This window comes from Bactrocera dorsalis, chromosome 2 (assembly GCF_023373825.1).
Source record: "Bactrocera dorsalis isolate Fly_Bdor chromosome 2, ASM2337382v1, whole genome shotgun sequence".
Classification (NCBI taxonomy): Eukaryota; Metazoa; Arthropoda; class Insecta; order Diptera; family Tephritidae; genus Bactrocera; species Bactrocera dorsalis.
This window is the reverse complement of record NC_064304.1, coordinates 29,666,829-29,689,724: the sequence shown is the minus strand read 5'-3', so window position 1 is coordinate 29,689,724 and position 22,896 is coordinate 29,666,829. Positions and strand designations below refer to the sequence as shown.

Genomic DNA, 22,896 nt, shown 5'->3' with positions numbered 1-22,896 from the left:
AGCAAATTTCAGTCGAAAATTTAACTATATTTTAATTTATTTAATTTTCGATGACATTATTGAAGAGTCACAAGTATTTGCGGATGCTTGCCTGGGCAGCTGTAAATGTCACTAGCGCGATATTATAAATATTCCATATTTTTCATAGTAAATTTGCATAATTTTTTATATGAAAGTAAATGACTATTTATAACAAACATGCACATAAACTATATCAATATATGTGTATATTCATTAACTGCAGCTTTTATTTGCAGTAAAATTGATGTATGTGGGGTTAAAAGTGCGCTGGTGCGCGTCACTGCTTTCTAATTTGATTTGTGCAATTGAGTGTGAGCGCTCACCAACGGAGTCAGTCGCTAGCCGCCGGTTGGCAATTGGCAATCGCCAGTGCGCATCATGAAGCGCACAGCATTCACAGATAAATGGGTACTTAAACGCACGCATCCATACATATATACATACACCCACACATACGTAAATGTGTACAATAAGCGCGCATTTCGAGCGACCACAGGCAATCGGAGGGTTGAATTTTATGCTAACTGCGGTGGTGTTGCGCTTAAATTGCTTAATTGTCAGTTTTATAAATGTGCGCGCGTACATTTCTGTATTATAATCTATAATTAACCGATTAGTGAACAATTAGAATCGTTAAGCGGAAAAGTGATGCGTTTAGCAAAGTGCTTACAAAGGAGTTGTGGATTTGATATAAGTTGGTCTAAGACAAAAAGGATAATTGGTGCATTGCTCATACGCACGGTGGTACCTTGTTAATGAAGAAATATAAGTAATAATATTTAATTAATAATAGCAGCCACTGGAACTACAAAGGTTGAAATGCATAAAATACTAATGATTTGTGGTAAAATTCAATTTAAGACATATGTTGCAAATATTTAGGGTTGGAATTGTTGCAGGAAATGTTCTCGTAAAATAATATTATGTCAAATACGAGCGTTTGAAAATCGAAATTAAAAAAGTTCAATTCATTAAAAAACATGTAGTTTTATGATTTTTAATACTTGAACCATTTCAAAAATCAAAGAATACAAGAGAATATGACAAACGAGCAGAAAATATGTAAGAATAAGAAAAAACGTTAACTTTGGTTGCACTTGGGGGCATATAGACTTATGTCGCGGTTGAATCCACATATATTTATCTTATCTTGCACCGTAGCTATAATACACTACACAGCTGCATTTTACATAGCTTAAAAGGGCATAAAAAGATCATTATTCTGATTTTGATCGGTCAGTTTGTATGGCAGCTATATGCAATAGTGGTTCGATATGAACAATATGCGCGCAAATTATAGTAATGCCTTGGATAATAATCTATGCAAAATTTCATGGCGATACCTTGATACATGAAGTAGTTTTTCATACAAGGACTTGCGTTCGATCGGTCAGTTTGTATGACAGCTATATGCTAAAGTAGTGCCATCTCTACTATTTCTTCAGAGATTGTGGCAATGTTTTAAATAATAATCTCTGCCAAATTTCATGAAGATAGCTTGATAAATAAAAGACTTTCTCATACAAAGACTTCAGTTTGATCAGTCAGTTGTATGGCAGCTATATGCTATAGTAGTCCGATCTGCATTATTTTTTCGGATATTGTAGCGATGCTTCAGAGCTATGAGCATGTATATAATCACTTTCTTTACCATGGTGGAGCCGGCTCACAAAACTTGAAACGCTTTTTTGAGAGTCGGTGTGAAAAAATTATCCGAAACAACTGTGTTGAGTGAAGTGAAATTTTCAAACGACCTTCTTTTTGAAAAGAAAACGATCAGTATTTTTTCACAAAAAACACTTTTTTTGGTAATCCGCCATCTTGTCAAAAATAGAAGTTTTAACTAGTCCTTCAATAGTTACTGGTATTCAGCTATAGCAATAATAAATAGTTTGTTTTTTGGATTTACAATAATTAAAATAGAAAAATCTTTCTCATCACCAGACAGACAGACGTTTTTCTGGATTTTTTTTTTTTAATTTATTTTTTATTAAATTTGTTTACTAGAAAATTGCGAAGTTTGTCTATTTTTTAATATACTGATTTATTTCCGCATTACTGATTTCTCTTGTTCTCCTCTTTTAAATTTTGTAGCTATGAACTCAATAAATGAGAAGTATATTAAACTCACACATGTATATCACTATAAACCAATGCCGGCACCATAAAATTGTGCTCCGACAAATTTATTTGCTTTCGAATGGCATTGAGTAAACACACACATCTTAAGCTTTCTTGTTTTTGCATTTTTTGCTTTCCTTCTTCGCATACATATTTATGACATAAGCAAATTTATCAAATAATAAAAAATTTGTTTTTGCTAAATAATTCAACAAAAAAAGAAAAACAACAATAGGAGAAGAAAAAGTATTCGAAAACGACGCGCCGACGAAAGTAAATTAGGAATTATATACGTACGTGTGTATGTGTGCAAATGCTAAATCATATGAAATAAGTAAAAATTCTTTCTAACTTGACGAATAAGACTCTATTGAGCGAAAGAGGAATGCAAAAAATGTGAGAATTTATTAAGTGAGCACGGAAAATTTTCTAAAAAATTGTTAAACACATACAAGTACATATAAATGTAAATAAGCAGTAAATAGTAAATACATATATGCTCCATAAATATAACAACAACAAGAATATTATTGTTGTAGGCAACACAGCATCTCTAATTTTCATTGATTTGCAGCAAATATACTATATGTTCATATATATTATATATGTATATATATATAAACGTACATAAGTATGTATACATATATGTGTGAATGTCTCACATTGTGCGAAAACAATTTTTTCTATGAATTGTTTTCGTTTTTACTGGCTACAGTGAGTGGCTTTGATCGATTTGTTGAGCGGAAGAGAGCAGCAACAAAGCGTATTTGTTATTAATTAAGATTTCCGTGAATAACTGGCAACAATTTGTTTCATTTTCATGCAAATACATTCTACATAAGATATTTAGCCTGCTCTTTAGAACACAGTTAGCTGCAAGCTCAGCTGGCAGCAAGCTTTGACTCAACAACCGCGAAAGGTTTATCGGCGAGATTTTCACTGGAATCATTTTTAAAAATAAATTCGTACAAATTCTTTGATTGCATGACTTTTTAATTGCACATAAAATAAAGGTTAAACAGAGTTTTTTTATCAACAAAAGTTCGATAAATTCGTAGAATATGCTTGTTTGGAATTCTTGAGAGGGTATAACATTATTCCGACATATCGAGCTGGTGTTGAAATTGCGTTAAAAAGTATAATTCTTGTATTTGCTCTGCGATTAAGTTAATATTTGAAGAAATTATAGCAGCTTTAGCTGAGAGTGTACACCAAGACTGTGGAAAGTCGATTCGGCACCAGATTCGCAGCTACTCGTACTGACGTATGTAACGACTTGGCGCATTTTACATCGAGATCTTAAATTGAAAGGGTACAAAAAACAGCTTGTGCAAGAACTGAACCCGCTCGACCTTCCCAAGTGACATCGCTTCGCTATATGGGCTCTAGAAAACTTCCAAGAAGATCCGACGTTTTCGAGCCAAATTTGTTCAGACATGAGCCCATTTCTGGTATGTAAACAAGCAAAACTGTCGCAGCTTTGTCAAGAGCTGCCATTTTACCCAGAAAGAAAGAGAGAACGTTACCGTCAATGACGACCGTTATTGCGCCATGATAACCAGCTCTTTGATGCCTGAAATTCAATATCGTGATCTTGGCGGCTTTTGGTTTCAAAAAAACGGCGCACTTTCCACACATCGCATAAATCAATAGATTCATTGAGAGAACACTTCGGTGGGAAAATAATTTCACGTATTGGGCCGGCTGATTGGCTATTAAGATCGTGTGATATCACATCGTTAGAATTTTTTCTGTGGGGATATGTAAAGTCTAAAGTCTATGCGGACAATCGCGCTTCGATTCAAAACTTGAAGCAAAACATCACGGGTGTCATTCGCCACGGGTGAAAGATCGTCAATTAACTAATCATCTGAATTTAGAATTTCCCTATATCTAATTCGCTTATTAAATGCAATTATTCTTTATAATCAAATTCGTAATGATTTCCAGTGAAAGCAGCTCGAACAGACACACACAGTCATTTCCAGACTTAAGTACACACCATACGTATGTATGTATGTACGTCTTTATGCATCTACATTTTAACGAATAATCTTAAATATTCGTAAGCTATAGAAATTAACCGCATGAATCACGATATACGCCGATACGATGTTACTGTATATATGTATATATGTTCATAGCAATGACTCTACAAATGAATTATAATAAAACTAACAAACCACACAAAAAATACATAAGAATTCAACTAACCAAAAATGACCATAGAAAGTTAGCTGGCAAACACAGTGAATAAACAGAGAAATCGCGCAAAGAGAGAACATTGGGGGTAACAAGCAAAATGGCAATGAGAAGCTTTAATTCACTTCAAGCATTGTATGAGCAGATTCATCTCCAAAAAACAAAAACGAAAAAAGACTAAGAAAAAAATAATAGAAATAAAACTAAAATAAATATAAATACTATAAAGAAATAGAAACAACAGAAGATACAACAGCAGCTGTTATATGCGGCGCAATGCGTGTGTTAGAAAATTATTTCAGACAAAGAGCAATTCGAAAAATAATAAAAATAAATGAAATGAAGAAAAAATATAAAAAAATGAAAAATTAACAGCGAATTATTGTTTTTAAATTTTTTATTATTAAAAAGCAAAGAATATGACACGACTATATATAATATTTTTAGGTATATATCGTCAATGCAAAAGAACGAATCATTAAAAAAATCTAAATTGAATTTTTTATTGCTTTCTATTCACTACATCATATTATAAATATGCAACATAAAATTTTCAGCTGCCGCTATCAGATATAACCATTTTATAACCAAAACTCAATTTTTGTTTCAATATGATATATTTTTTCACATAACTTCAAAATTTCTGTGATAAATTCAAATAATCAGGTTTTTGGGATTCTTTTTCATGAAACTTACATTCTTATGTCATAAATATACTGTAGTTTTTAATTTAAAATATTAAGGATGAAACCTTATTTTGATGTAAAATGAAACACCCCTAATTTTCAATTAAAAATTCTCAAGCCAAAATTTCATATAATAAAAAAATCTGTAAGCTTTTTGATTTCGCTGAAATCTGTACTTTCTCATGATATAAAAAATAAAAAAATGCAAAAACAAAACAGCTGAAAAAAAAGCTGCTTCTTTTACAGTGTTTTCCAGTAAGGACGATATGATTTCTTAAAAAAAAATAGTTGAATTCTGAATATAACATCATTTAAATGACCTCCACGACTTCTTTTGCAAGGATATTTTTTCCACTAAATCTAGTCGTATGTCATGAATAACACGTTCAAGACTAATTTCGATGATTCCAACAGACCAAAAACCACACCAAACTATCAATTTAGGTGAATGTAATGGTTGTTCATGAATAATTAGTGGATTTTCTTTGCACCAGAATCGACAGTTCTTGATATATACCGTCACCACTCAGATCAAGGTGAGCATCATCGGAAAAAGTGATTTTCTTACAAAAATCGTTAGCGTTTTCAAGTTGTTCCAAGACAAAATCCTCAAATTCACAACGTTTACGGTGGTCCAATGACTTCAGTTCTTGAGTGAGAACAATTTGATAATGATGTGAGCCCAATTGCTTTCACAAAATCCACCAAGTTGTGGTTTGAGACAGTCCCAATTCTCGAGAACGTCTTGAAATCGACGAATTGCGGTCTTCAGGAACATTGAATAAGATTATGTCATATTAAAAATGGCCGAAACGACACTTAGAAATCATAACATACCTATTGGAAAAACCGCTATCCTCAGTAGCAGCAATAAAAAGCAGTTTTGAACCGATGCGTTTCATCTTACTACCCTGGTCTAATATGTATATTAACATATATTTTAAGCGACAAAAATATTATTTACGCACATTAGTCATGTAGCCAGTTTGCCAGACATTATTTGGGAAACTGAAACTGCAAACTTTTAGGTCGACGAACTGAACTTGAACAACCAAACGAGTTTGATGACATATGTACATTAAGTCATAATGGGGTCGATACATTGGGTAATAATGCAGTGAATTTAAAAACTGATATTACGCACACTTTTTATAATATAAGGTGTAATCGAATGGCACACAATTGGAAGATTGTGGCTCAAATTTATGATAATCGAGCGAGATCTCACGATAATTTTAGCTGGTATCTGTTGAAGGGGCGTAAAGTCCTTATATTGGTAAATTAGGTAGGAAAGATAGTTTGGTAAAAATATTCGATAAATTGTGATATACATAATTTTTCCATAAGAGAAATCGTTTATTAGTTAAGATATCGACATTCGTTTAAAAATTTGTTGAAACAAAATCTGGCTGTCCTTGAAAAACCTTTTGTATTCGATTTTACGGTAGGTCAGGAAATTAATTGGAAAGCTAGAAACCGCCGAATGAAGTCTTCACCCTCTAGCTGCTGTCTCAAAATAAAGTTCATCTATTTATGAAGGCCTCAATACGATATTTGTTCGAACGAGATCACTTCCAACGTCGTCAGATATTAGGACATATTTCGAGCGCTGTAGAACGATGAAAATCGATCCTACAACCAGTGAGTACAAATCATAGCAAAAGTTTCGAAACGTTACCAAATAGTAATTGTAAACAATGACATACCTATCAGGTGTTTACGAAACTCTGGGATTAATAAAACTGGGAAATTCTGGGATTAAGAAACATTTTTATGAACATTTTTTGAAACTCAAAAACAGTTAACTGTGCGATCAAATTTGGCACGACTGAAAATTTTTGCAACAAAACCGGTTAATGTCTCCAATGGAAATCAAAAAGATGGGGGTTTGAGCGATTTAAGAATAGGTGTACTAGAAAGATAAATTCCGAGTTCATAAGTTAGTTTTAATTCTTGTCAGCAAAATACTCAATTGGGTTTTACGGCACTCTCAAAGTCAATAGAAACTAAAGCTTCGCCCAACTTGAACTGGAACTTCCTTGACATACTACGAGTAGTCTAACTTTAAGAACCTGTGGAGTTTCAAGTTTGGACTGGAACTACCTTAACGGACTAGTCCAACTTTGAGAAGCCGTGGTGTTTCCATCAAAACAATTAAAAGTACAAAAAACAAAAGCTGAATTTTTCGTTTTTCTTTCGAAATTTTTTCCTGTACTTTTCAGATAAGACTGAAGTAAACTCAGTGCAGCTGTAAGACCATTGGAGATTACTCAACAGTTTGCCGATTTACTTAACGATTTATCCCCAATATTCGTGCAAGAAAAGCAACTTTTCAATTACAGCTGAGATTTCTGAAAGAAGCAGCGACTAAGAAAATCTTTTAGCAGAAATGAAAATGAAATAAGAGAAAATCAGTGAAAAATTGCAGACGGAAAATATAATTTACTTTTAAAACAACAACAACAGTAATTTAGCTGTAAACATGTAAAACAATACGACGCAGACAATCGTCAGCGCTTTGCAATTGTCGGCCGTCAGCTGACTGGAGGTGCGACGCTTTAAATGCGGTAACGCTAATGGCTTTGTTGTTGCCGCTTGTTGGCGTTTAACAACCTCGTTGTCGCTGGCTAATTGAGAGCGTGAATGGCAGAGATGCGGGCAAGTGTGCGCCACAGTGTTAATGTTAGCATGTGGCTGCGTGTGTATGTGAAACAATATGGTGGCGCTGGGTATTAGTAATCGACTACTAACAATAACAACAACAAAGTGTACAACTACCAATACAGAAAGTAAAATTCATCGTTGCAGCTGCTGCGGCGGCTGCTTGGCTTTTGCCGGTAATGAAGTTATTGATGATTCACGGTGTCAGCCAGCAATGCATGTCTAGCCGTATATGTGTGTGTTTGTATGTATGCACGTCGTTGTTAGCAAATAAAAGTAGAGGTACATATGTAGTGGAAAACACCAACAGATTTTTTGAGTGGCACAAATGCGGGCATAAACCCACTCGCATTTGCTTTAGTCACGTCATTATTAGCGTGAGAGTGAGAGTTATTGAGGTGGCGTGTGATTTTTTAACGTTTTTTCAATTTTTGTTTTAATTTTTCAATTATTCACCTGTTTTCATTTTATTTGCTTTTTTTATGTGTTTACATATAATATAAACGAGATTTATTTATTTACACTGCATCTTAGCCCGCTTGTTGCTTATAATTTCAATGGAATTGTTTTCAAAGTTATATCGTGTTAATTTGTCCGAACGATGAAGTCAGACTTTCAGACAGGTTGGCGAGATGTTTGTGTTTTTTTTTAGGTGTTATTTTTTGCACTCTCTTTTGGGGAAAAAAATACATTTGCCAATATCGGATTATTTTTGCATTAGCGGCTTGTCATATACATACATACATATCTATGTACATATATTGTATGTATATAATACAAAGCGAAAATTCGCGAGTTTCAATGAATGCCAAACGGGTATACAGTGATAATATAAAACCTAATTTTGCACATAATGCTGCAATTTACGCTCTTACAATGACAAAAACAAACAAAATAAACACAAACAGGAAGTAAAATACTTCTTAATCTTGAATTGCAATCATCAAGTAAATTACATGTTAAAAACTTCGCAAAACTGCGAACCTCCATTTTGTGGTTGGAAATATTCTGGCAATGAGTTGTCACCAAAACGAATTGCATGAAATCTGCTTTAAGTCAAAACAAAAAAGTTCGCTGCACCGAAGCTAAAACACCTCTCACAGGGGCATTTCTTATAGCATAAAAGGGTATAAAAAGCTCTTTATATTGAGTTTGATTGGTTAGTTTGTATGGCAGCTATATGTAATAGTGGTCCGATCTGTGCAAAATATTCAGAGATTATAGGGTTACATTGGACAACAATCCATGCCAATTTTTGTGAAGATACATTGAAAAATGAAAGAGTTTTTCATACAACGACTTGAGTTTGATTGGTTAGTTTGTATGGCAGCTATGTATATGCTATAGAGGTCCGACCTGTACAAAATATTCGGAGATTATAGGGTTGCCTTAGACAATTATCCATGCCAAATTTGGTGACGATACCTTGAAAAATGAAAGAGTTTTTCATACAACGGCATGAGTTTAGATTGGTTAGTTTGTACGGCAGCTATATGCTATGGTGGTCCGATCTGAACAAAATATTCGGAGATTATAGGGTTGCTTTGGATAATAATCTATGCAAAATTTCATGAAGATACCTTGAAAAATGAAAGAGTTTTTCATACAACGACTTGAGTTTGATTGGTTAGTTTGTATGGCAGCTATATGCTATAGTGGTCCGATCTGAATAATCTCGAATTTTGGAATTAATGGTTGCCTTAGACAATTATCCATGCCAAATTTAGTGAAGATATCTTTTCTAGTAAAAAAAACTTTGACTTTGATCTGTCAGTTTGTGTAACAGCTACTCGTATATCGTATGTTATTTTATATGGCAAAGCAATAGCATATGAAGACCTGCAATATACATAAAGGACCTTAATATGATTAATTGATTTTCTTCGGCTCCTCGCTACTTACCGCACTGACTTTTTAATTCCACTACCCTACAAGCCTCCAAATATTGAAAAAAAGCTTCAACTGAGCTTAGCAATAATAATTGAAGGTTTGAGTGTTTCAGAAAACCGAATAGCTTTTAATAGATAGCTATTACAATTAACTATGTTACCCAGTCTCATGTATAAAAAAAACAGTAACAAATGCATCGGTTGTTTTCTTAGTGGCTTCTCAACAAAGTAAAGCATCGAGCTTTCAACATTTCCAGATTTCTTTTGGGTCTCTGATCACTCATACTTATGTATGTATATGAACTATTTTCAAAATATTATTCGGGTATAAGACCAAAATTAAAATATGTTTTTTGCATATGATACAATAATCATTTTAGTTAAGTTTTTTTTATTCCAAAAGTGAGATTTCCATGGGAACTTAGAGGCATTAAAGAAAACAAATAAATCCAACTGTTTTCTAAACCGTCGCACTAAGGTAGTTTTTCTGTATCAGAATAAAGATTGCGCGTAGTTTTTTAGAAAATGTTTTATGACACTACAACAACAACAACATCATGTTTTAATTTTTTCATATCAGCAGCTTGAGTTTAGGAAACAGAGAACTTCGAATTTCCGGCTGGGAAGGACTATTAATGCGAATTTAGAAAACTTACAAAAACTTTATGGATGCTATACTGAGATCCTAACCAAAGTTTAAAATAACATTTCTTAGGGAAAATACAGAAAGTGTGAGAAAATCCCTTATGGTGGCCCAGAAGGAGATATAAAAGTTATCATATTAAAATAATCAGAAGTTAAGTTGCCTGCAATGACAAAGCGTTTCGATTAAAAACAAATCTGAAGTATTTTTAAAACTGCCAGAAAACTGCTTTCTTTTCTGAACAAAATTTATGCTTGTAGAAGGAAGCTTGTGAGGAAAAATATAGACGACAAACTAGCTAAGCTTACGATGCATACTAGTTGCTACGTATTTTATAATTATTTTGAAATAGAGCAAGCACAAGAGAAAAAAACCCACTCCATACATTCCAAATAAATAAAAAATACCAAAATTGATTTTTACTTAACAAATGACCTCCTAAGGCAAATTTTTTTTATTTTATTAGAAATCGAATTTTTAAATTTTCTAAATCATTGCATAATTACATTATATAAGAAATATGGAATTTTACACATATATATATGCATATATATATATACGTATATGTATGTATGTATTTAGCTCATATTGCTTTTTATCGATTAGGTAACACCATACTAAACTACTACATAAGATGTACTAAAATTTAAGTTTGCTTTCATACAAATTAATTTGCTTGCTTTTTTTAGTTTTTTCCATTTTTTTTTTTTGTTTTGATTTGTTTTGTTTTTGTCTTTACCAAATTTACAAAATTTAATAATATCAAATTAGCATAAATGTAGTAATGTAAGTATGTATGTATATTTATTTAATATAATATGCTATAAGTACTTAAGTATAATGTTTTGGTCGTAATTGCTACAAATTTAATTGGCGACTACTAAATTTAATGCTTAACATAAACATAAAAACGACAGGAAAATCAAAAGGAAATCACAAAACATTTGCTATTTATACATAGAGAATACGCAAATATTTATAAAAAAAAGTATTTATAAATAAAATTACATAAAATTTGTGGAACGCAGTAAAAATGCACACAGCGGTGACGAGTGGAGTAGGCATACAATTATATACATACTATATGGTACGCTTTAGGTATATATGAACACGCGCTGTTGTTCTTGCTGTTGTTGCGTAGCGGACGTGACACTGTTGCTGTAATGCGTTTATGCATATTTTACTAAATTTTGCTATTAACAAGCTAATTGTATGCAGCTAACGCATCTAGCAAGGAAAACACAATAAATATTAGGTTGTGTAGGTAATTGACTTTTCACTTAACTAACACAGTTGTTTTTGTTATTATATGTATGTAATAATATTATAAAACTATTTTGTTATCGTAATCCATAGAAATCACATATTTAGAAGCTACAACAAAAGATTTAAACATTTTTATCAATAATTTTAATATGCACCAGCTGTTTTGTTGTTGTTTTTTGTTTTTGTGTTTTTGTTGATTTTTTTTGTTTAATTTTTATCATAAATATACCATAATAACAACAAAATAAATTATAAATATACGAAATAATAATTTGCTGCTGAACGCAAGAAAAACGTTTGTTCCAACAAGGCCGCCACATTTGACACAAAGAAAAGCTATGCCTTCTAATTTCGCACAAAACAACATAAATAAAAAACGATTTCGTCATTGCACATTTCTGTGTATAAATTGCTTTAGTCAGCGCTTAAACCAGCCAATATTTGTGTACCAACAACAACAATTATTATTTGCGATAATATTTTATATTTTTTTAATTTTATTATTTTTTTTTTGTTTTGTTTTTATTTCTTTGACTACTTACCAACGACAAAACAGTTAGCTGTCAAGCAGTTGCTGCTTATTGGCGCATATGCTTTATTTCTAATTATGTTGTTGGTTAGTTGGGCGCTTGGCTGGGTGGCAAGGTTGGCTTGTTGGCGGTTGGTAGGTCGCTAGCGTTTGTCATTGCACATTCCTTTTGTGGCGATGATCGTACATTGATTGGCAGCTTTTGTTCTTTTCGATTCAATATGATATAAAGCGAAGGAGCCGCAAATTATTTGTGAGCAAATATATTTTTTCGCAAACGAACAGGCTGCGAGGCGCATTTATGGCATTTTTTCGATTTTCTCAATTTATCTTCAATTTATTGCGTGCATCATTGGCGTGCAATTGTTAGTAGAGAGGCGGCTTAAATTTCGTTTGACGTGCATTTTGCTTGCCTTGCATTTGCAGCGGACAAAAGTGCATGCGCTTTGTTTGTTATTTATTGTTGTTGTTGTTGCTATCGTTTAAAGTGCAATTTGTCGGGCGGTCGGTCGGGTAAGTTACCGCGTTATGGGTGCTGGTCATAGTTAAATTAAGGGTGCTTGAAGGTGCGCTTAGTTGCAAACTATGTTTTTTTTTGTTGTAGTTGCCATTATTTGTTTTCGTTTTTTTTTGCATTCCCATTTGTGTGTGTGTGAGAGGTACATAGGTGTTTGTAATATGCTTAGCATTGTTTTAATTTGTTTATTAATTTTTTTTTTTGCAAGGCATTCTCCCATTCGGCCTCACATGACAATTGTGACATACAAAAAATACAATGCATATGCAAGTAGGTATGCCACACCCACAAAAGTTGTGACATTTCAAAAAAAAACAAAATATTTTTGGGTGCGTGCACTCGCTATGCGTCTACATAAATGCATTCATGAAAGCTACAAGCTTTGCTTAGTGTTCTATTAAAAAAAGAGCTACCAACCGCAAGCTGCTTTACGTTCTGATCGCTCATGTGATGATGACGTGATATGCAGCAGTTGCAATGAAAAGTAGGCGTACTTATGTATGTACGTACTCATGCGTGGCTAAGAGCTTACATAATTTGGGCAGGCGATTCAAAGAAAACAATATTTAAGTTAACGAAGTGCAACAGCAGCAAATGTGTATATTTATTATGACTTTTTTTCGTTATATCACTTTTCCGCTAATGTTGCCAAATTAAAAAAGTATATATTTAATTTATTCAAATAAATAACGTACAAATAATTGTGATGTTGATAGTGTTTGGCAGCGGTTGGTGAGTTTTTAACAAAAATTATGCACATAATTTGAACAAAGTATGAAAAATATTCCAAAAAAATTTCAAAAATACAAAACAGAAAGTGAAAAAAAAATATGAAATACAAAAAACCATTTTAATATTAAAAATAATAAACAACAAGCCGGCATCATGTTGTTGTGGCAGCAGCAAACAGTTGTTTTATGTTAGTTGAGGCAAAACGCACAAATGTGCCCATGCAGTGTTAATAATCCAAAATAAAATTTGTTATAGTTGTTAGTCGGTTTGGTTGGTACATTTTCATTGTTGGCATGCAGAGTGTGGAGTTATTATAGTTGTTTTTGTTGTTACGGGTGAAAGTGTTCCCATTTGATATTCAATGTTTTTTGTTGTTTAATTTTTTGTTTTGGTAATTTATTTTAATTTTATTTTTTATTGCGTGTTATGTAAAACAACGAACGCATTGTAAAGTTGAGATTGCGAAACAAAAGTAAAAAAGAAGGAAAAAGAAGAAAAAAATAAACAAAAACATATTGTGAGTATTACGAAATGATTGTTATATGATGAGATATGTGTTAGTGGTAATATTACCTTAGGGTACTCGTATTATGTAAAATTAAATATAAATATTAGCCAAGCATAAAATAATATAAAATTGTGTTTTAATAAAGAATATTAGCAATAAAATAAGATAATCATAATAATAAAAGTAAAGCAGCTAATGCACTTAATTTTTAAATGTTATTTTTATTATAATGCGAGCATAAGTCGATAAAAGTTATAAAAAAATTATTATTATAGCAGTTTTTAGCTAAATGAGATCTATTACGCTTTCAAATTTGGCTTGAGTTAAGCTTGAGCACACACAATTTTTATATTGGACAAAATAATTTATAAAAATACAATTAAAAAAATGTATATAACTTTAAATTTTAAGCTGTGATTTGGTATTAAAAACTAAAACTATAACAAAATAAAGAAAACACATTTTATTCAAAAATTGCATGTAATTTGAAATCTTCGGGGTAAAAGAAAAAATTAACAAAATATTTCTTAAAAATCTATAAACAAAAAATATAAAACTTTTTAAATAAGTATGTATCTTAAAAAATGATCTGGAAAACATATAGGAGTATGTATATAAATTCTGGTGTTTTGAAATAAAATTTTAACACGATTTACTACAACTTTCAAACAGCTCGTAAGCTTCTCTCAAGCCTCAATTAGCCGTAATTACGCGTCTATATATGTATAATATACATATGTATATAATTTCACATGTTATCGCGCTATGCAACGTATCAGCGCGCGTGCTTATCACAATAAAATAAAAGCAGTTTGAAAAAGTTATCACTACCACATAAAAGTGCCAGCATTCGAAAGCGTAATCTTATCTACACATAACTAAATAATCAAGCAAATAACTATCAACCTGTAAATTAAATGGTGGAAAAACTCAAGTGATTATTTTTGCGCTAAATATATAAAAACAAATACATATTTATATATGTAAATATGTGAAAGTGTAAAGGTAACAATGAAATAAATACATTTTCAGAAAACAAACATTAATGTTTAATAAATCGGCATAAAGTCTTATTAAGTGTTGCATTTTAAGTTAATATTTATATTTAATTAACGCTACATATGTATGTATGTATGTGTTTTTATGTGAACGCGTGCACAACTGTGTGTGAATGCACTTTTTACATATGTGCAAGTATGTTGTGTGTGTTTGTTGTTGTTTTGTTGAATTTTACTTTGCTATTTTTACTTTACTGTCAATTGTTTAATGTGTGTGTATGTTTTTTTTTGTTTTATTATTATTTAACGACTTTAATTTGCAATTTCCATGCAATGCAATGCAATTTTCATTCAATTAATTTCATTTAATTCACTTCACTTTAGTTTTCTATATATTTTTTATTTCAATTGAGTTTTCCAATATATAAAGAGATTTCTATATAGAGAGATTATATGTTTTTAATAAGTAAATAGTTTTTTTTGTTAGTTTTAACTTGTTTTTAGTTTTATTTTTAATAATAAATTGTTGCTATATAAGAGTTAACTAGAGAAATATGCAATAAGTTTGTATGCATGTAAGTAAATACATAGCGTGTTATTTTTCTTATAATACAAATATGAGATTTCGAGGAGTTCAAAATCATAATAATTTTTTTTTGTGTGTAAATTCAACTGAAAATTGTGTGAAACGAGCTATTCTTAAAAATGTTTGTAAATGCGCTCTCAGCGTCGATTTTGCTTTATTAATTTTTAATAATAATAATTATTTTTTTGTTTGTTTGCTTTGCTTTTGTATTTATACTTTACGCTTAAAAGCAAGTAAAATGAAAAGACCTTCAACTGATTTGTGACTAAACTTTTAACCGGAAATTCTTATCAACAATTATGAAGGGTTGGAAAGTACAATAAATAGTTCTATGTTTTGCTTAAGTTCGTTTATTAATGTTAATGCTGATTTAGTTTATAATTTTTCTTTTGGCATTTTAATGCATTTTTTTCTTTATTTTAAGATTTGCCTTTTCATTTTCTCACTTTTTGCATTTTTCTTTAGTGTATATATATTTTTTATACCTTTTAAGTTGTGGTTGCTTCGCATTATAACAGTAATCAATAAGATTTCATAATATAGCAAATACAGTATAATTATATGTTGTTTTTTTTAGCAATTAATCATTTAATTAGGTAATTAAGTATGTAATAATTCACCAAATAGGCCGCAAAGGCAGCTTACAAATTGGCGGCATTTACGGCCGCATGGCATTACTATACGGAGACTCTTATCGCTCTCTTACTCCAGCTCTCTAATGCTTGCCAGCAGCAGCCAAGCTAAGTTGACCGCTGCTGGTTATATTTTTGAGGCTTTCAAAACATTTTACTCGTACTACGAGCGTGCGATATAAGAGCTAATAACTAGTTATAATAATTGTAATTACTTTTTTGTTGCTATACTTTTTTGTTTTAACTATATGTATGTAAATAAATAATAAACATGTAGTAGTAATAATGTAATTGCGTTTACACAGTAAGGCCAAGATATGAAGCAACTATGAGACCCAACACAGTCAAACATAACAGGATCATGATCTTCTTTCGGCGCGCCTTGCTCTGGTATTTAAGCGCCTTCTTTGTGTCTTGCGTTGCCGTCTGCACATAGTCCATAGCATGCTCCACATGATATTCAATGCGATCGATCATCTCGCCCTGCGACTCCACCAACATAGCCATATCCATGAACATGTCGTGTAGCTCTTTGATCGATGTCTCCAATTTCATGATATCAGCATGACGAGCCTCTATATCGGCCAGCGTTTGTTTGGCCTGCTGTGTCTCCATGATAATGCCTTGAGTGAATACTGCTGGGTTGCCTTGCTCCAACATGTCTTCCAGTTCTTCGCTGGTCGTTGCACGTCCGGTAATCTCCAGCTGACGTTGTATTCTACCTTTGCAACGCTCTCGGTAATCCGTTTGCGTGCGATTGTATTCTGTCATCACCTCGACGAATTTTCGTGATAGCGTTGAATGTTGTGTTTTGCGTATACGCAAATCGGCGGACGATTTGTTCTGCTGCTCCTCTTGCTCTATATTTTGTTCGATGCTTTTTAGCTTGCCACGGACACGATTTGCATTCTTTTTAATATCGGCCATTAAATCTTCAAGCTCCTGCTTGGTTTTCTCATCTGACTGAGGGGCGGAGAGTATAGCTGAATGCTTCTTTTTCACTTCCTCGACATTGTCTTGAACGCGATCGATCATGCCACGTATCTCCTCCACCTGCTTGAAGAACTCATCCATGTAAGAATCATGGGCATCCACATTGACAGCCACTTCCTCGGACTCTTCGTCGTCGGATTGGGCTGCGTGAAGTGCGGCTAATCTGTCTTTTGTCATTTTGCAGCTTTATTTATTCAAGAACTGAAGTGTTTGAAATTGTTTTTTTTTTTTTGTGGTTCACGTTTTTTCACTGAAACACTTCTTAAGCAGTGCGTTTGCTTTCAACTTTTTTTTAATTTGTATTCTAATTTTAACTTTATATTAGCTGACTTATTTTCGTTGACTAATTTTGTCGTTCGTTGGCTTTGTTGAGCTAAATTTTCAGTAGATTTTTTCAAGGGACAGGGGATATAGTTTTGCTCAATTTCAAGACGTTGTTTATAATTTTTTTTGTGGCAGTTAATGCTCCTAATTTAGCCTATCACTTATTTGTTTCAAAATTGTATTAATTGAATTTTCATATAATACTTATGGTGAACTTGACACCAGCACAATACAATTTTTTGCTTTTCTTTTATACGCCAATTCGTTTTTGCTTTTCCATTTATCACTGCTAATTTTGTCGGTCTCACAGCGTACTTCGTGTGTGCAACACTTTCCACGCCTGAATATTTTTTTTTGCGGTGGTGGGTGGACGCGGGCGGTTGTTTGTGGCCCGTTCGTATGACAATTATCGATTTTTCCTTGCGAAATGCGGACGTTTGGAACCAGCCGCCGTACCGCTGTCTTGGCAATAGTTCTTTTTTTGAGGCGTTGCTTTTTGATATTTCTGAATTAAATTATTGACTTTTTCTCTTATTTTTGTCACTATAACACTGCCTCTTTGATTGCGTTATACATATATTGCAAGTTATTGTTGAGAGTGAATATTATATCAGCATACGAATTTTTAGCATTTGTTATTTCACGTTGTTAGAGGGGGCAGAATGAATTTAAACGTGTGGGTATTGGTATGTGTAGCGGGTGAAGGCAATGCTCACGGTCAACAAATTCAATTTACTGCGATATCCACAACGACACTCGACAATAATTTGGGCGACATTAACAACGACGACGATAGCGATAGCTTAAGCGACAATAGCAACGGCAGCATGACTCACTTTCTGCCTCACTTTTGTGTGTTATTTTCGTATTCACAGACTGATTGTAGCTTTTTTAAGTGCTAACAGTTGTATTTTTTATTAAATATTTTATATACAGAATTAAATTTTATCTTGTGAGTGGTAGCTCTTATATTATTTCACATCCACAAATTGTAAGCTTTCGAATTTTTTGCTTTCCTTTTGATAAACACCTTTTATAACCAGCACTTGGAGTACTCAATGGTATAATTTAACACACGCGCAGGGAGAAAAATTGTTGGTATCTGCTGTTGCGTTCGCTGCTTATGATGACGATGAAGGTGATGACGCTGTTGGACGAGCACAATGTCGAAAATGTAGCTTATCGTTGAAAGCTTCCGAACAACAATAGAGAGGGGTGGGTTATGATGGCAAAAATCAGCGCAAATTGTTACTAGAACGCCAAAGCAGCTATGAATGAGAGTGGATTGGATTTTGATTGTTGGTAGATGGTTTTTGTGTATCGGGTTTTCTATCACGTTGTTTTTGCCTCTTCTTTACTTTCGTTATTTGAATTCTTTATTTTCCACTTTTATCACATTTATGGGACTAGTATTCCCTTAAGTTTCCAAAAATGTTTCACAAATTTTAATATAACTTTAGTTTTGAACTAGTTTCTTTATATATATGTGAGTAGCCTTTTTAGCTACTACTGTTGTTGTAAATTCTCTTTAGAAGCGTGTAAAATGAAGAAAAAATCGATTTTTGCTCAGGGTCTTTTTTACAACCGAACGCGTACGCGCGCGGTTACACCGTTTATGCGGCGGTACGTCAGTACAGATTAAATAAAATATAGACGCTTCAGGAGTAGCGTGATAATCACTTTGTTCACTAATTTCGTATTTCTTTCTACAAAAATATGTTTTGTGAATAATATATTCCTTTTGTGTGACCCTCAAGTAATAAAAAAAAGGGCCAGTGTCAGCGTTGACTGATTTTCTTTTGGTCACGGTTTATAAAGCACGGACGTCCGGAAAATGCTCTCGACGCGTTGCTGGCTCTTCACAATCTAATGAAAGTAGCAAGAGCGCTGCTGTATGAAACTAAGACTGCATCGGTATTCACCCGTACACGAATGTGGAATTCGTACGCTCGTGTGGATAGTCTCTCTAGTGCGTTTGCGTTGTATATATTTTCCATCGGGGGAGGCATAAGAGTTGCACTCAGCGGTTCATCTTTTGGAGGCTATTTCTCTGCCGTTGTTGTCACTATTAGTTGTCCAACCTAAGTTGAATCTTCCCGGCAAATTTTCACTAAAAAATTGAAGGAGCACTTGTTAAAATTGGAAAGTTTTGTTATTATCTTTTGATTTACCAGTATTAGCGTTGATTACACAATTTAACTCTCCAATATTATATTCCTTATTTGACAGCCTTTTAATTATGCATTAATCCACATTTTCGCTGTATATCGTTTGACAACCACTTTTTATTACGTCAAAGGCCACAAATTAAAACAACACCAAAAACCAACATAAATACCGTATATATCGAAATGAGAATCGATGTAAAATTATTTACTTCTGTTTACAAATTGTATCTATTTAGATAAATAATTACGATTGGATAATTAAGCTCAAAATTGAATAAACTAATTCAGAAGCAATTCCCTTATGCTGTATTTTTGTGTTTGCACTTTTGACATTTCTCTTTTGACTATTCGTTCACGTAATGAAATGTCATTCAACGTAATGAACAGTAATACCGCATTGCAGAAAAGGGAAAAATTTAACCCACAAAGGAATTTAAATTTTATGAATGGAAAACATTTCATTAAATAAAAATTAGTATAGATGCATGTAGATAATTTGGAATCGATACATTATTGGTTCCATCCTAGGAGTTTTCAATTATATATTTTTTTGTATTAATAAAAGCGATTAACGATATTATACTGAAGTAATGAGTTGGATACAGAATTTCTTTAACAAATATCGCATTAGTACCACGTTTACAACCTTTTTTATCATGTTATAAAATGTATAAAGAGATTTAAAAGAAAAACATGTTTGTATAAGTGTTTGGAATAATTTAAATCTTCACTCTGCACTAAAATTTCCTTTATAAAGAAGTACTCACTTTACACGAATACCATTTGTTATTCCACTGGCATACTGCATATCTGCACTGGCTTCATATCATTTCAATAGTAATTAGAAATACTTGGACTTACCGGATACTTTGTTGTCAGTACTATCCCACATATCTCATCACCGACGAGAAACTGTTCACCCAACATTGCCATACAAACGTTTTCCCACGCACGATCAATTTTATTCTTCCGTAAACGTATTACCCACTGGCCACCTTTTGTGTTTGCTGGATCTTCCCACATCGGTTTTATACCCTGTTTAAAGAGGCTTAATTCCCGATAGGGTTTCAAAGCTGTTGGCCGTATAAGATGCGAATACAATGACCACCATTGTTGTACACTGGCACAGCGTCCTACAACATGTAGTGATTTGCTATAATCCGTGGCACGATGTGTCCCCTTACGTGAGAACCAAAGGCAGTATGTATGCTGCAGGCGGTTCTCATTCGGCCCAACTTCTAAGGGTGGCAGTTTATCTACATCTATTTCATTTTCCATGTCACTGTCATCGCTGTCAGCCAGATCTGGCCAAGGTTTACTGTAAAAGATGTGAAATGATTTAGTAAAAGTTTGATGCTTTTATATAATATTGTATTTCAAAAAAACTACAACCAATTACAATTTGCTTTTTTAAAACAAATGTTTCTTCGAGATTGACTATTACATATTTGTGCTGTTTATACACAAATTTCCAAAATGTAATAAACTTGAAATAACGTATTAATTTTTGCAATGCAATTACGTTATAACCGTAATTGAGATAGTCGGCATATTAAAACATTTTCAATTAAATTTGAATTAAACAGAAATTTAAGTTATGTCAATAATTAATTAAACTATATTATCCGTTTTGTTGTCTTTGCCAATATAACAGAAATTGTGTCAACGTCGCCCTACGAAAACATAACCTAAACAATAAGCGATAACACGCGAACATTTGTTTATATTCTAAACATTGTTTGAATGGACAACACGATGTGCTATTTTAAGTCATGAGACTTAAAAATAAAAAATTACAGCAGATCCTAAATATCATATGGAACGAGTGTTGGTTGTAGCTATCTTTTCTCCAATGGCTAGAAGTTAGCTAACACACGGACGCAGCACTTACGATTCGTACTGTTTGGCTGGCATTTTGTCCATAACTTGAGTATACAGTGTTATTGGAAGTTACAAGATGTCCGTTGACAATTCGATGGGCTCGAGAGTGTTGTGCTAAGGGTTTGGTGCTCCCAAAGGTCTTAGCTGATGGTTTGTTGTGTTGTTGTCAATGCTTTGCAGTTAGTGCGCCTACCGCTACCACTGCCAGCAAATTATCCGTGTTAATCACTGCTCCAATTTCAGCGAAGCTTCTCGTGCTTTTATTACGCGTTATTCACTACGTATCACAGTTTTCCGATGAAAGCGCGTTGTGTATACGTTACGATATCTTTTTATTGATAATTTTTAATTAATAATAAAAGTGCAAATGGCCAAAAAATTCCAATAGTTTTCAAAAAAGTTCCTTGCGATTGTTTCTGAGTTTGCTTTTAAATACAATCTTATAAATTGTCAAAATTTGACATTTCCTTTTGTGCAACAACACGTTGAATTCAGATTAGAAGACAAACATGGTTGCATTAGGCAGGGTTGTCCAAACAGTTTAATTCACTTAACCTTTAGATTTTAAATTAGTAAAAATTAAAAAAAAAATTTCAATATATTATATATACAGTTGGTAAAAAAAGTAAGCTATCAAAATGAAATATAAATCAGCTAAGTGAATAAAATTTAAAAGTTTACTTTTTTCCAAACGAATTTTTTTTTATTACGACCAAATTTCAAAGTATCTAATTAAAGTAGTAGCTTTTCTTGGGCGTGACCCGATTTGTTCGCCTATAATATCAACATTATTAGTTTGCCAAGGGAAACAATACATAGTATAATAGTTTTGTTCATCTAACGGTTGTTTGTATCACCAGAAACTATCCGCATTAGGAAGGGACATCTGCGTTTTAAAAATTTTTAAAAAGTGTGTAAGTTTAAGGAACGGGGGTAGGGGTTTTCACTTTCGAAAAATCGATTTTTTTTGTCTTATCTTATTGTTTAACATTTCAAGAATATGTTCTTAAAATTTTAAGTCGATAGAAGTAATATTCTTAGAGTTATCGTCTTATTAGTCTCCTGGCCTTTAACGCTCTAACTCTAACAGCTGAGGGCGGTCGGGATAGAAGTGCAGCTGCCGACGCGTTTTTCTCAAAACTACTTTTTCAAAGTCCGTCATTTAAAAACTACTTGTTCGATTCATTTCAAACTTTGAACACATTTTTAACATATAAAACACCGCCCCCAACGTTTATTAAATATTTTTTTTTCATTAAGGGTGTTTTCCACCCACAAAATGGCGGGATTTTTAGTGGAAAATAACGGTTTACACTTTAGATGGCCGCCAAAAATTTTTGAATGCAAAAAAAAAATTATCAGAGAACGATGAAGGGAAGATTTGATTATAGTTTAACAAATTTTTCTTGGTTTTTGATTTTTGGATAATTTCCAGCCGATTTAAGGTTTTTCTCAAGACGTTCTGCGGAAAGCACTGTTACCGGCTTATGCCTCAATATTTCGGCATGAAAAAATTACAGGACATTGTCAAAAGTGTGA

The 22,896-nt window shown here is 32.8% G+C and overlaps 2 protein-coding genes across 2 annotated transcripts in view; both read right to left on the bottom strand.

Annotated features, from left to right (window-relative positions):
- Positions 1-21,808, bottom strand: part of LOC105231914 (eukaryotic translation initiation factor 4E type 2) — a 145,239-nt gene extending 123,431 nt beyond the window's left edge. The window contains exons 1-2 of the mRNA XM_011213431.4: positions 21,368-21,808; positions 20,338-20,794 (exon numbers count right to left, since the gene is read on the bottom strand). Of these exons, the coding sequence (XP_011211733.1) occupies positions 20,338-20,794; positions 21,368-21,399 (489 nt within the window). The 5' untranslated portion in view covers positions 21,400-21,808. The remainder of the gene's footprint in view (positions 1-20,337; positions 20,795-21,367) is intronic.
- On the bottom strand, positions 10,636-19,831 carry LOC105231913 (syntaxin-1A). The gene is made up of 3 exons (XM_011213430.4): positions 19,480-19,831; positions 16,293-19,418; positions 10,636-13,174 (listed from the first exon to the last, which is right to left on the bottom strand). The coding sequence occupies exons 2-3, from the start codon at positions 17,159-17,161 to the stop codon at positions 13,159-13,161; spliced, it is 885 nt and encodes a 294-aa protein (XP_011211732.1). The 5' UTR covers positions 17,162-19,418; positions 19,480-19,831; the 3' UTR covers positions 10,636-13,158.
- Positions 21,809-22,896: the final 1,088 nt, after the last annotated feature.

Coding starts and splice junctions, on each gene's coding strand:
- LOC105231913 (XM_011213430.4), bottom strand. CDS start 17,161: ATGACAAAAGACAGATTAGCCGCACTTCACGCAGCCCAATCCGACGAC.